Source organism: Lithobates pipiens, unplaced genomic scaffold, assembly GCF_037356315.1.
Source record: "Lithobates pipiens isolate NorthernLeopardFrog02 unplaced genomic scaffold, aLitPip1_a1.2 Scaffold_16, whole genome shotgun sequence".
Classification (NCBI taxonomy): domain Eukaryota; kingdom Metazoa; phylum Chordata; class Amphibia; order Anura; family Ranidae; genus Lithobates; species Lithobates pipiens.
The window spans coordinates 324,306,622-324,321,470 of record NW_027507748.1 but is presented as its reverse complement, the minus strand read 5'-3'; the positions used below and the strand labels follow the sequence as shown (position 1 = coordinate 324,321,470).

At 43.0% G+C, this 14,849-nt stretch overlaps 1 protein-coding gene across 2 annotated transcripts in view; it reads right to left on the bottom strand.

Moving 5' to 3' along the window:
• ZMYM4 (zinc finger MYM-type containing 4) overlaps positions 1-14,849 on the bottom strand; it is a 191,873-nt gene that overhangs the window by 103,840 nt on the left and 73,184 nt on the right. For both annotated transcript variants that reach the window (XM_077481731.1, XM_077481730.1), the window contains exons 9-12: positions 10,620-10,770; positions 6,622-6,737; positions 5,206-5,514; positions 3,002-3,152 (exon numbers count right to left, since the gene is read on the bottom strand). In XM_077481731.1, the coding sequence (XP_077337857.1) occupies positions 3,002-3,152; positions 5,206-5,514; positions 6,622-6,737; positions 10,620-10,770 (727 nt within the window). The remainder of the gene's footprint in view (positions 1-3,001; positions 3,153-5,205; positions 5,515-6,621; positions 6,738-10,619; positions 10,771-14,849) is intronic.

The following is a 14,849-nucleotide window of genomic DNA, read 5'->3' as shown; positions in this document are numbered from 1 at the left end:
CAGGTCAGAAAGTAGGGAGGGTCCACCGGGCTACAAACTCCCGAAGGCAACCCCCCACCTGAGTTGGGTGGGGGCAAACCTTCATGTGGTAACGGATTTGCTTGCTGGCTTGTTAAACCAGGGACGCCTTTGTCCCTCAGCAGTCACCTTGTCGGACTGGGAACGCTTACCTGCCAAATGAAAAACCACCTTCTGAGCGAAAAAGGGGGCCCTTGCCTATGGTGTGGCTCCTTCCATTTTGTGGTCTGTGGGAGCAACATACTCTTACCACCAGTAACATTCTTAATAATGTCATCCAGTGAGGCACAAAATAGCCTCTCCCTGGAAGGGCAAGTCCGCCAGTGCTTTCTTAGATGCCTGGTCCACAGATCAGCATTTCAGCCAAATCAGGCGACGTAGCACTACTGCTTATACAGAGGCTCTAGAAAGCAAGAGGGCCGTATCCAAGGCCGCGTCACAGACATACTTAAGGCCCTGCACCAATTGGTCCGCCAGCTCTACTCAGACCGGGGAAGCCTGTTGCTTCTCCAACTCACAATACAACAATATTGCCCATTCAATAAGCGCCTGTGACACCAGGGCCGTGGCTAACACTGGCCGCAATGCTGACCCCATCACCGTAACCATGGACCGGGCAACCGCCTCGGCCCTTGAAAGCAGGAGTCCCTTCCACCGGAATCATGGTTACCTTTATGTAACCTGGATACCGGGGGGGTCAACAATTGGAGGAGATGTCCATTTCTTCAGGAAACTCTCCTCAAAGGGGTAACGCAGCATCATGCAGAAGACGTGGGGGGTTACCCCACTAGCGCCCGCACGCCGCTTCCACACTGGCAACAAAGGCTTCCAGGACCACCGACAGAGCACCCCATGTGCAGGGGAACCAGTTGCAACAACAAATGGATGACTGGGGAAGAATCGCCAGCTTATGACGCCATGCTGGCCCACACTCGCCTGTCACCACTTACAGACCTAAGGCAAATCACACAAAATGTCCACCCTCTTAGCTGCCACAGACTGAGGGCCCCCCCACAGCACTCGCCAACCTGACCCAGGTACTGAGCTGTGCTGCTGCTGTCCGCTCTCCTGTGTCATCCACGAGGTGTGTGTGAAAAGCGTGCAGTTCTAGAAGGAAACAAGCACCCAGCGCTAGAGTCAGAACTACCTGAGGCTACTAGAAAATGGGCACCGGCTGCCTCAGCAAAAACATCTGAGGGCGTCGAAAAAATGGCAGCCGAACTACCAGAAAATGGCTGAAAGGCAAAAACTGGCTTTGGCTACAAAAAAATGCCCACGGCCCCAGAAAAAGCCTCCCCACATTTCACACACAGCACAAACACCCCACCGTGGCCCAGAAACAGGGAATAGGATGAGTGGACCCCAACACCCAGCACAGGCCCCTGCCAGGACCCAGAGCACCCACCCCCCCTCCCCCCAGCCAGGTACATGCACCGCACTCCCATGTGCCCAGTCACACAGCAGCCCATAGCATGGGGGGGGGGGGAAGGGACAGGGAGAGAAGAAAGGGAGAGTGAGAGACCCCCTACTCGACCTCCCAGGGAATGCTCAGCTGCTCCATCCTACCGAGACAGGTGGAACCATACTTAACCCCCCTGCAAGAACTGCTGGATGCATTCCACAGACAGACCCATCACCCGAGCAGTAGGGGGTTGCTGCTGGCCACAGCACACTGTGACAGACAGCAGTAGCCAGATCATGTGTGCCCCGGAGCATATAGCTCACCAGCCACCCCTGGATCAGACAGGGCATGTCATGGTCGACCCAGCGGGTAGCTAGGGCCTGCTCATGCATGATGGCCAGGCTGGGGAGACTACAGGGATCTACATTATCCAGCCTGTCAACCAGGCCAGCTGTTAACTGTAGATCACAGGAATCAAAAATGCAGAAAAAATAAAAAATTCCCAGGACCAATGGTCCCACCGGGAGCCAGGTTCTTCTCCTACACTAGGCAGATTAAACCTGAGCTGCTGGATGCAGTGTGAGGGGTTATAGCCAGTAGGACTGCCCCCTGGGCAGTACTGTGCAAGTGTTGCTCGTTTTTTTAAACACTTTCTGGCTATTCCTCTCCTAAAGGGGCGTTATAACCCTAAGGTCAAGATGAAGATGTTGTGTCCATCAATGAACAAAAGAAATAAAGCTGCTAGAATGGCCAAGTCAATCACCTGATTTGAATTCAATAGAAAATCTATGGAAAGAACTAAAGATCAGTTCATAGAAGAGACCCACGGAACCTTCAGAATTTGAAGACTGTGTGAAAGAATGGGCCTATATCACACCTGAGCAATGCATGTGACTAGTTCCTACATATTGGAGGCGTCTTGAAGCAGTCATTACCAACAAAGGATTTTGTATTGAGGATTGAGTATTAAATTTATGTTAAATTTAAGTTAGCGTGTTCAATATTTTCCCTGTGTCATTCCATTACATATAACTTCATTTCTGAACTGATTTGTTTTGGTTTCTTTATATGTATGGATTGCATGGGTTGTTACTGACGTATGGTGAAAATTATAGGTCAATAACACCTTTAGAAATATTTACCTAGAAAAATGATGACATGTACAATACTTACTTTACCCGCTGTACATGTTAAATCAGCTTTTGCAAGAAGTTAGTTACTTAAAATCAAACATAATATATTTTCTTAAAGCAGGGCCCCGGAGAATACAACGGTGGTTTCTGCAATTTCACAGCATGATATTTGCATGGACATTTATTAAATCGCAAATTATCGAGAAAAAATACACTTATTTGTGCACCCTGTAAAAGTGATCAGGTGGCTGTAGAACTGCTCAATCACTTTTACATTAAAGCATGTTGCTAGCTGAAAATTTTGATACCAAGATCAAGCTGCAGCAATGATCCTGGTATAAACACTTCAACCCAAGGCTGTATTATATACAGCCTAATGGTTGAAAGCGGTTAGTTAACACATGAACAATTTAGACTGCTAAGGAAAGAAATAATACAAATAGCAAACCTTCACTGCAGAAAACCTTTTCAACTCCTGAGAAGCGCACCAATTCCTTAATAGTCTTCTCTATTTTGCAGTATTCACACATCGCCGTAATCATGTTAATTTTTTTGTATTCATCACAGCAGGCTTTACCGCAAAACTGATACATTTTACCCTAAGATGAAAGAGATGTATTAAAATCGGTGCATTTCAAAACAAACTTGTATTGGTTTAGCGTGGAACAATCAGCTGCAAAGCATCCTTCACATGGCCGTTAAGCCACATACACCGGATTTCAGCATCAAGAATCAGCAGATTCTTGCAGTTGGAGTGACAGGTGCATGCGAATTACAGCAGTCACTCAGAGTCTGGCCGCTCAGCCTGTAGAGTGTTGACACTGGCAGAGGCATGTTGCTGTTCACATGTAGCCACACCAAGTGTTTACCTGTAGTGAGAGCCGAAAGTAATATTTACCTAGGCTCAAATATCGGTTACTAACCACAGGTAACCACCTGGTGTGTGGCTACATGTGAACAGTGATTGTCGCTGTCAGCCTGTCAATATTTTGCACTGGCTGAGTGGTTGCTGCTATTCCAGCCACAAGAATTTGGTGTATGAGGCTAAATGGCTGTGTGAAGGAGGTCCAACCCTACTACTTCCTTTGGACACGTCATCAAATACAACCAGAGATCTGTTTAAAAGGAGAGGAACTGAGACATTTGATGTCTTATTTTTATAGTATGTTAATAGAACAGGAGACTCCACAAGAATTGCCCTTTCTGCAGGCTTGGGAAAGAGACTTAGGGACTACATTTTCCCCAGAACAAAAGGATAAGATGTTGCTGTTTAATCAAAAGGCCTCGATGGCAAGCAGATATCAAGAAGGGGGATACGAGATCCTCACTAGGTGGTATAGAACACCAAAAAAGTGTTACATCAAATTTACCCCCAGATATCAGAGACATGTTGGAGTTGTCATGGAGCAGAGGGAACACTACTACATATATTTTGGGAATGTCCAAAAATTTGAGTGTTCTGGGAGATGGTAGCCGATACTATTGTAAGGATTACAGGAATTGACCTGGGAGATAAACCGGCAACTTTTCTGTTGCTGGAAATCCCAATGGCAATAGAAAGATTCAAAAATTCTTTGCTGAGACACTTATTGATAGCAGCAAGGGCATGTATTCCGGTTCTGTGGAAAAAAAAACAGCCCTCCAGCTAGAGTACAGTGGTTTCAGAGAATTGCAGAAATCCAACAAATGGAAAATTTAACAATGACAATGAGAGATCAAGATGAGAAATATCAGAAGATTTGGGCTCTATATCTAAATTATAGAGAAAGTATGATGTAAAACATTTGAAATATGATAGAGCAGGCGGGTTGTGGGGGATGGGGGGGGAGGGATTATAGTGAAAACTCCTCTTTTTTTTTTTTTTAGTTTGTCTATTTATTTTTCTGGGAGGGAAGGGTGAGGGATGGGGGAGGATGACGTGGAATTGAGGTATGGATTGAAATATTATAAGACATAGCTGTTAAAGAAGTTGTAGATATATAAACGAAATGTAATGTGAAATCTATGGAAAGAAAAGATGAAAAAATAAAGAATTTATAAAAAAAATAAAAAATAAAATACAACCAGTAAAACTTAAAAGGGAATGTCCACTTTCAATAGGAAAATTGGCAGATACTTTGCATTGTTGTAAAAATACACATTTGTCTTCCATCCATGCATTAGCAGAAACCGGTGCAGTCACATTATAAATGAAGACAAGATTCGCAATACAACAAATATGAATCTACATGATCAGCAACAAACTGTCTGCAAATCTTGGCAAGCAAACATACCTACACTCACCCGCTTTTACTAAATGTATGTATTAGTTTCACAGAGAAACTCAAATCTTTCTCCGTTTCATATCAATTCAGGACTACTTATTTACTGGTTTATGGCATAGTGAGCCATGTTATTTCTTCCCTGTGTAAGATAAGATGCCAATTGCCCCACAAATATAAACTGTACAAGTGACAAACAGTAATACAATCTCAGAGCAAGCCAAACCTTTCAGAATTATCCAGATATTTTAAATTTTGGAATGAAATGTTGTGTATATTGTGTGCACATTTGGGTACATGAACAACAGCTGGGTGTGTATTTATATATTCCTTTTTAAGTGACAATCACTATTATCTGTACATATCCAACATATAACACTAGGTTTTATACCTTATAGTCCAAGAGTTCTGGCTTGGTGGCAAACAGCCGACTGCAATGCTGACACCTCAACTTCACTGAAAGGCGAGAAATGTTGTTCTGCTGTTGTGTCTGTGACTGTGCAGCTAACCTCTGAAGACCAGCAGCAGCCGAATTGCTGCTGCTAACTGTTGAAGTAGAGGTGGTTGACGTGGCAGACACCACAGATTGTGTACTGCTTCCAGCTTGTGTTGCTGTACTTGCATTGGCGTTCATGATCACTTGGCCTTGGGTAAGAGGGACCACTGAAGAATTAACCCCAGGAGATTTGCTAAATAGGTTCTGTTGGATTGAGTAAGACAACAAAATCATGCTCCAGACTAAAAAATATAACCACATTTTATTTACACAAAAATAAGACATCGGGGGGAGTATGCAATATTCAACACAATCTAGTGAATTATAAAAATATATATTTATATTCGCTTTACCAAAGAAAATAATGTAAAAGTAGAGCTGCACGATTCTGGCTAAAATGGGAATCGCAATTTTTTTGCTTAGAAGAAAGATCACGATTCTCTCACGATTCTCGCGGCGTAACATCATCTTTCACATTAAAACAAAAAAGTTTTGCTAACTTTACTGTTTGTTTTTTTAATTATTGAAGTGTATTTTTTTCCAAATAATTGCATTTGAAAGACTGCTGGGCAAACACAGTGCGACATAAAATACTGCAGCAATTGCCATTTTATTCCCTAGGGTCTCTGCTAAAAATTATATTTTTATATATATATATATATATATATATATATATATATATATATATATATATATATATATATATATATATATATATATATATATATATATATATATATATATATATATATATATATATATATATATAATCTATTTTTTTAATTAATGTTTGGGGGTTGCAAGTAATTTTCTAGCAAAAAATATTGATTTTAACTTAACCACTTGCCGACCAGCGCACGACGATGTACGTCGACAGAATGGCACGGGCAGGCAAATGGGCGTACATGTATGTCCCTTTAAATTTGCTGCCCTGCCATCGGGAGCACGCCGCCGGCGGCGTGCTCCCGCGCTGGTCGGGACCCTCGTGAGTCCGGTCGCGGGACCCGCGGACTCGATCGCCACGGGCATACCCGTGATCGTCTCACGGAGCGGCCAAATGAAGAAAAGCCGTTGTAAACAGCATTTCTCCATTCTGCCTAGCAGAAGCTAGTTACAATGTTTCATGCAAATTCTAAACTTGGCAGATTGCCCGGGATGGTTTATTTTGACAGAGTGAGCAGATAATCTCTTCACTTGTTTATATGAAAGAATAGAGATCATCAGAGGAGAGAATCGAGATCGCTGTATTTTAACGATTAATCGTGCAGCTCTAATGTAAAGGCAGTTAAACTTCGTTAAGACAAGACTCACTTGAAATGAAACTACACAGTTATAACTGCAGAAATTTCGAATGCTCCCATCAGACATTGCCAAATGATACTGTGGTATGGCCATAGTTTTGCAGCTATTACACTGAATTTGTACACCTGTGAAAAACATATGTAAAATTAGATTTTTTTGTATAAAACAGATTATTCATGTACAAAAGTATTGCTGTTGTGGGTGCGTGGGTATATTTTACAATGTGAAAGTAAAAACATTTAAAGCTTCATATGCAGTCACCTTCACCCTCAGGTACAATAGTAGGATTTTGTACACACCAATAAATCTCTCTTTCTAGAGTCCACTGAGAGACACAGGAAGTCTGTCCCTGTTGGGTTATACAGCCACATGCAAAAAGATTGGACACTGACAAAATAAAAAACTGTAGGCCAGGAGAGGATAAGCCTCTACTACTACCAGTTCTGCAGCAAGGCTGTACCAGAGAACTAGGGTCAGATGGAGGGCTCAAACAACAGATTATGGGAGAGAGAGGGTCGGTACCATGGTAAGTCAGTGAAAGTTCAAAGCCTCAGTTCCCCTGATCACCAAATGGGACAAATAGGAAAAAAAAGAGGTCCATGACTAATGACTGCCAGAGGCATTTACGTCACTGAAGCAACGATTACCAGAAAAAAAAATTTGGGGAAAAAAAAATAGGCTTGGATTACCCTTCAATGGTGAGCTCTCAAACCATCTATCAGTCCAACAACGTTCAAACAGAACAAGCTACATGGGAAGTCCCCAACAAGAATTAGACAAGGGGGTAGACAAGAGGTAGATGTACAATTGCTTCACAAAAAATGGCAAGCAAAATAGAGCTGACAGAGCCGAAGACCATACCAAGCCCTGTTAATCTGCAAGAAGGTAGACTGTCTCCAGGGTGGAACCTCTAAGAGTAAATCCTTTCTAAACTTGAGCATCAAAGTAGTAGGGATTCAAAGATGCCCAGTTGCCAAGATCCAAGGAAGTGTCAAAATCCATGGAGAAGCAGGTAGGAGCTTCAACCAAGTCAGCAAGGCATAGTTACCTGGGTCAATATGAAGTAAAGGCCATTGCAAGAAAGCCCCTCTCTCTAGACCGTGTGGTGTGAGGAGGAAAGGCCTAGATCTAAATGCAGAGCCAGAGAGCTCTGTACTGGTCTCAGGGTAGTCCTGCACCCAAAAACAAACTTGTTCAACATCGTTTAACTAGATGCTGACCGCCTGCTGTCAAATGATGGCCAGGCGGCGAACCTATTGTGGTGGGAGGGCGTCATGACGTCCTCCCATTTAAACAGGGAATGCGCGCATCCCTGTTCCTTCGGTGGCGGCGTGTCACAGAGCCACCGCACGCCACCGAGGGGGGGGGGGGGGAACAGCCATTGGGCATGGCTGTTTATCATGTGATCACAGATGGTCACATCCCCACTGTGCACGATCACGCTGCACATCAATGGTGGCGTGTTCCCGGGAACACTGCTCGTCACCGACCCTGGTAAACAGCCATTGGCTGGCTGTTTACCCACGTAATCGGCTGTGATCCTTTCACCTGTCACTCACAGGCCATCAGAGTACCCGAGTACCCGTCACCAGCCCAGAGTACCTATCTGCAGCCCATCAGAGTAACCGAGTACCTATTTGCAGCCCATGCTTCATACAATATACGTTGGGGTGTTTGCTTTCCAAAATGGGGTCATTTTGTGGGTAATTTAACTGTCCTGGTGCTCCAGGACCTTCAAAAGTGTGATAGGTAGGAATGAGATGAGATGTGTCGTTTACGCTCCTAGAACGCCTGAAGCTACTACTTCAATGGTCGGCCTCTGTATGTGGCCAGCTGTGTAAAAGTCCTACACATGTGGTATCGCCATATTCGGGAGGAGTAGCAGAATGTGTTTTGGGGTGTAATTTTTGCTATATACATGCTATGTGTTAGAAATATCTTATATATTGAGAACTTTGTGTAAAAAAAAAAAAAAAATAATGCGTTTTCATTTTTCCCCACATTTTCCAAAAACTTCTGGAAAAAAATGAACCATTGAAAAGACTCATTATGCCTCACAGATTATAAATTGGGGTGTTAGCTTTCCAAAATGAGGCCGTTTTATGGGCAATTCCATTGTCCTGGTACTACAGGGCCTTCAAAAGTGTAATAGGTGGCTGTGAAATGAGATGTGTTATTTATTGCTCATAGAACGTCTGAAAGTGCCACTTCAATGTTGGCGCTCTGTATGTGGCCAGGCTGTGTGAAAGTCTCACACATGTGGTATCGCCATACTCGGGAATAGTAGCAGAATGTATTTTGGGGTGTAATTTGTTGCATGCATATGCTGTGTGTGAGAAATAACCTGATAATATGACAATTTTGTTAAAAAAAATAAAAAATAAAAATCTTAATTTTGCAAAGAATTGTGGGAAAAAATTACAACTTAAAAAAACTCACCATGCTACTTAATACCTTGGAATGTCTACTTTCTAAAAAAAAAAAAAAAAGGGGTCATCTGGGGGGTATTTGTACTTTCATGACTTGTTAGTGTCTCAAGAAATGAGATACACCTGATATACTGAAGGCCTGATCAGATGTGATTAATTTTCAGTGGTTGGCACCATAGTTTGTAGACCAACTTTCACAATGATCCAAATAATACACACTAATGTGGGTTATTTTTACCAAAGATAAGTAGCAGTATAAATTTTGGCCAAAATTTATGACGAAAAATTACCAATTAGCAAAATTTTATGACAGAAACAAAGAAAAAGGCATTTTTTTCACAAAATTTAAGTTTTTTTAATTTATAGCACAAAAAATAAAAAACCCACTAGTGATTAAATACCACTAAAAGAAAGCTCTATTTGTGTGGAAAAAAATGACGCAAGTTTCATATGGGTACAGTGTTGCATGACTGAGTAATTGACATTCAAACTGTGAGAGCGGTGAAAGTTGAAAATTGGTCTGGTCAGGAAGGGGGTGTAAGTGCACTGTATTGAGGTGGTTATCTAGGAAAACATGGGACCCACATCCAGCATTCACCTTTCCTAAAGAGGACAAGATACGGAGATCAAGACTGGAATGAGAAGTTCCTCCCAGGTCAGGACCAGAACTGCTTCTATGGTCACAGCAAGGACTCCTGTTACACTTTAATGGTAGGTGGCAGTATAACCAAAAAGTGAAAGACTTCCTGTGTCCCTTAATAAACAAGAAAGGATAATTTAACTGCACAATCAATAGAAAACAGAGGCTGCTATGAAATGTAAGAAGTACTTTACAAGTTATCTTATCTGGGTAGTAACTGAAATTCTGGAAGGTAGAATACAAGTGTCTCTGAGAAACAATGGTCAATAGCTTAACTACTGGGATTGCCACAGAGAGAAGCGAAGCTTAAAGCTGAACTATACTCGCCTCAGCTCCAGAGATGTGGTGTCCCGGATCTCCTTGTCCGGCCACTGACAACTTCAGGCAGTAGGCTTCAAGGTCTCAAACACAATCCACTTTAATTGGCCAGGCAGGAATGACGTCATTCCCACGCAGGTGCGGGAGGTTCAGTTAGATTCAGCATTGCCGAATTTGTACAGTGGGCTCGCTGTACAGAGGCAGAGAAGCAGGCAGGTAATTTTAATGCAGAAGAGACCAGGTCTCTTCTGCATTAAAATTCCTGCCCATTTGCCCTTTTTAATGTTTTTAACCTAAAGTTCTACTTTAAGTACATTGCAGATGCAGATACACTTCGTACAAAATATTTTAAACACCAGTCTGAAGCTTCTGCATAATTCACAACTCTAAAGCAAACATACTTTTGGATCTTCTTGTGTCCACAGCCTGACCTGACAAGCTTATATCTACAATCCTACTCGAGATCCAGTTTGACTGAGGGCAGGTTACAGGACACAAGTATGTTACAAAAGACAGAGGCTGGATCACTGCAAATATTCATTTTGTAAGACGCGTAACTGAGCTTTAGGTCTAAGCACCTGAGAATCAGAATTATTGTAACAAAAATGTACTCCCAATACCTGATGAAGTCACGCTTTGGACTCTGTAGGCAGACAAACAGTTAACAGAACAGTACAGCTCAGTGCGACCCATGCTGTTGGTGTTCTCAATCATTTCTGCTGATGAACGTAATGTTTTGCACAGAGCACATGGAGTGATTTTAGCAGATTTCTGTAAAAAGAAGGAAAAAAATAAATAAAAAAATAAAAACAAGAAAAAGGATACATAAATATATATTCACAAATTAAAATAAAAACACAAACTTACAATGATGCAAATGTATAATTTTAACCCCTTTTTGCTGATGTAGCAGATTATATGCAGCGGCTCAGCAGATGGGCTTTAATGCCGAGAGGCCGCATATTTGTGGCCTTATCTAAAAGGCTTTTCTGTGCTGTGAGTAGGCGCCCTTGCATACCTGCGTTCAAGAGATTTCTGATCACGTGACCACTGTGACAGCCAATCACAGTGGTCACATGACCCAAAAGCTCAGCATTCAGAAGCTCTTAAATGGGCAGGAGGTGGCAGCGGGAAAAGGTTAACTGCGCTTTAATGTGCATGTATGGGTATAAAATCACACAAACATGACAATGGTCTCCCAAAGCACTAGGGGTTAGAGGCAGCATGGCAGTTTTCAGCTTAAGAGACAATTGTGCGGTCGTGCGACGTGGCTCCCAAACAAAACGGACGTCATTTTTTTCCCCACAAATAGAGCTCTTTTGGTATTTGATCAACACTGCGGTTTTTATTTTTTGGGCTTCAAACAAAAAAAAGCAACAATTTTGAAAAAAAACTAACGAATTTCTAACATTTTGCTATAATAAATATCCCCCCAAAAAAAATATATAACAAAAAATAAAATAAAAAGTTTAGGCCGATACGTATTCTACATATTCGTAATAAAAAAAAAAACAAAAAAAAAAAAAAAGTAGTAATAAGCGTATATTGATTGGTTTGCACAAAATTTATAGCGTCTACAAAATAGGGGATAGTTTTATGGCATTTTCTTAAATTTTTTTTTACTAGTAATGACTGATCAGCAATTTTTATTGTGACTGCAACATTATGGCAGACACGTCGGACAATTTTGAGACATTTTTGGGACCATTGGCATTGATAAATCGATCAGTGAGATTAAAATTGCATTGATTACTGTAAAAATGTCACTGGCAGTGAAGGGGTTAACACTAAGGGGTAGTGAAGGGGTTAATATGTATCCTAGGGAGTGTTCTAACTCAAGGGGGGATGGGACTATGCAGGGAAACCAACAAATCGCTGTTCATACTCTCTATCAACAGACAGTCAGTTCACTGCTCAAAGAACCAGAAACTGTGTGTTTACACACACAGCTCCCAGTTCCTCATGTGCCCCACACGAACGCGGGAGCCCGGCGGTGATAGAGACCACCGGGCACTCTCATCGGCTCGGGCAGTGAGCACGCAAGGGGGCGTTTATGCTACCAACATAGCATAACTGCGATTCGCGCAGCCGAGCCATGCTACCGCAGTACAACTGCCGTGGCTGGTCGGCTAGCGGTTAAATAGTTTAACCCTAGTCACAAGAAAGAAAAAAAAAAAATATATATATATATATATATAAAACATACATATATATATAATACATATATATATAATACATATACACACACACCAAGCCTTGAAAAGGTATTCATGCTCCTTAAAATTTTCCACATTTTGTCATGTTACAACCAAAAATATAAATGTATTTTATTGGGATTTTATGTGATAGACCAACACAAAGTGGCACATAATTGTGCAGTGAGTGGAAGGAAAATGAGAAATGGTTTTCAATTTTATTTTATTTTTTACAAATACTGTATGTGAAAAGTGTGATGTGCGTATGTATTAAGACCCCTTTACTCTGATACCACTAACTTAAATCTAGTGGAACCAATCGCCTTCAGAAGTCATCTAACTGGTAAATAGAGTCCACCTGTGTGTAATTTAATCTCCGTTTAAATACAGTTCTGTCAAACCCTCCTTGGCCTTCATAAACAGCATCAAGAAGGCCAAGGAACACACCAGACAGGTCAGGGATAAAGTTGGAGAAGTTTAAAAGCAGGGTTAGTCCAAAAAAAAAAAAAAAATTGGATTTTTGATTTCCCATAAAATCCATTTCTCTTTCATTGACAGACACAACACTCCATTATACAGAATAATAAGGTTATACCGCCCCCTACAGGAGTAGGACACTAGGCAGAAAAAGACTTGGCTATGCCTATGGGCAGTCCTAGGTGGTATCCACCCCATCTCTGCTATAGGCCTTCAGTTTTGTAACAAGAGTGTCAGAAGTATTAAAACTCCTTAGAGGGGTGGGTGCAGTGTTTGTCAATGAACTCAGAGACATGGATTTTACGGCAAGTCAAAAATCCAATTTTTTCTTTTGTTCATTGACAGACGCAGCCCTCCATAATTCAGAACCACAGGGACTTCCAAAAGCAGTGCCAAGCATGAGGGGTGGGACAACGAAAAATCCCAAGGCTAACACAAGAGCCAACCAGGTTACAGGAGCCCAACCTGAACAATACCCCTTCAAGAGGGAATAGACCCGCTAAACAGCAGCCTGCAAAACCCTGTGGCCAAAAGAGGCATCCGCAGGTGCCTACACATCCACTTCGTAGAACGTTGTGAAAGTGTACACCAACAACCAAGTGGCCATCTTGCAAAGTTGCACAAAGAATGCATGACCGTCAGAAGGCCCAAGAAGCGCCAAGCGCCCGAGAAGAATGCGCCGTAACAGAAGGAGGAACCTGATCTGACAGAATAGGTCAGATTCATCATCTGTCTGATCCATCCAGAAATGGTCGCAGAAGTAGTAGACCGCCCCTTTCTTGGCCTGTCCGAGATTACAGTGAGGCTGACCTCCAAAAAGACTCGGTGGCTGCCAAATACACCCAAATCCAGGGCACATAAGACAAATAAGGCAAATTCCTTAGGATGTGTTCACCAGGGACACAAGGAAGGCAACACAATGTCCTTATTCAAATGGAAATCTGAGGAAGGAACGATGGAAAAGGGCAAAGAACCACCTTAACACCTTGTGTAGCCCTGGTTAAGGTGTACAACAAGATAACGCTACCACTTTGACACCCTGCGAGCAGAGGTGATAGAGTAAGCAGTGGAAACGCCAGAATATTTTGAGAGAGAGGCTTCTGGAGAATCAAACTCACCAAGTTCAGATCCCACGACGGTAGAAGAGACCGCACCTGCCGAAACAGACGTCTAACCCTTTGAATACATTTTTTTTTTTAAAGTACGCACCAGGGAATGCGAGACCAGGGGACACTAAAGACAACCACCCAGACTGACACCTGGCCCCCTGATGGTACTTGAGGCCCATTCCTGCTCAACCCCCCCCAAGAAGGGAGGTTGGAATCAGAGCCACCTAGAAAGAACGAGGATGAATGCCCAGTTACTCACACCAGGATATATGTGTGTTCCACATCCAGAAGTAAACCTCCTAGGACAGTGATGGCGAACCTTGGCACCCCAGATGTTTTGGAACTACATTTCCCATGATGCTCATGCACACTGCAGTGTAGTGGAGCATCATGGGAAATGTAGTTCCAAAACATCTGGAGTGCCAAGGTTCGCCATCACTGTCCTAGGAGGTAGACTCCCTAGCCATCAGCAGTGTCAGAACTGCAGCACCTGGCACATCACAGCCAGGCCGTTAAAACCAGCAACTCTAAAGCAGGCTGGAAGAACGGCCCTTGGGACAGTAGATCCTTCCTGAGAGGCAGTCACCAAGGAACATCGGCGACCAGGCTCACCCAGACCAATGGGACCCAGCCGGGGTCAAAAGTATGACCGGAATCCCCACGGCCATGATCCTGCACAAAAGTCACAGCAAAAGCTGGAGAGGAGGAAAGGTGTAGGTGTAGAGCAAATGTTGGCGGCCCCATGGGACACCAGAAGATCCCGAAATCTTGGTACCAGCCTGTTGAGCCAGGATGCAAACAGATCTACCTCAGGAGTGATTCATCGGATACATAGCCAATGAAACACGGCCCGGTTAAGGACCCACTCTGTGGTCCAACCGTAGCCGTCTGAGGCATCCGACTGTCAGTATTCCACTCCTAGAATGCGTACATCGGAGAGGGCCGGAACGAGACGTTCTGCGCACCTGAGGATACTGCCAACTGCTAGGGCTGCCAACATCCCATTTGGCCTGCCCTGGTGATTGACATAAGCCACCGCCATTGCATTGTGTGACCTGGATCCATACCG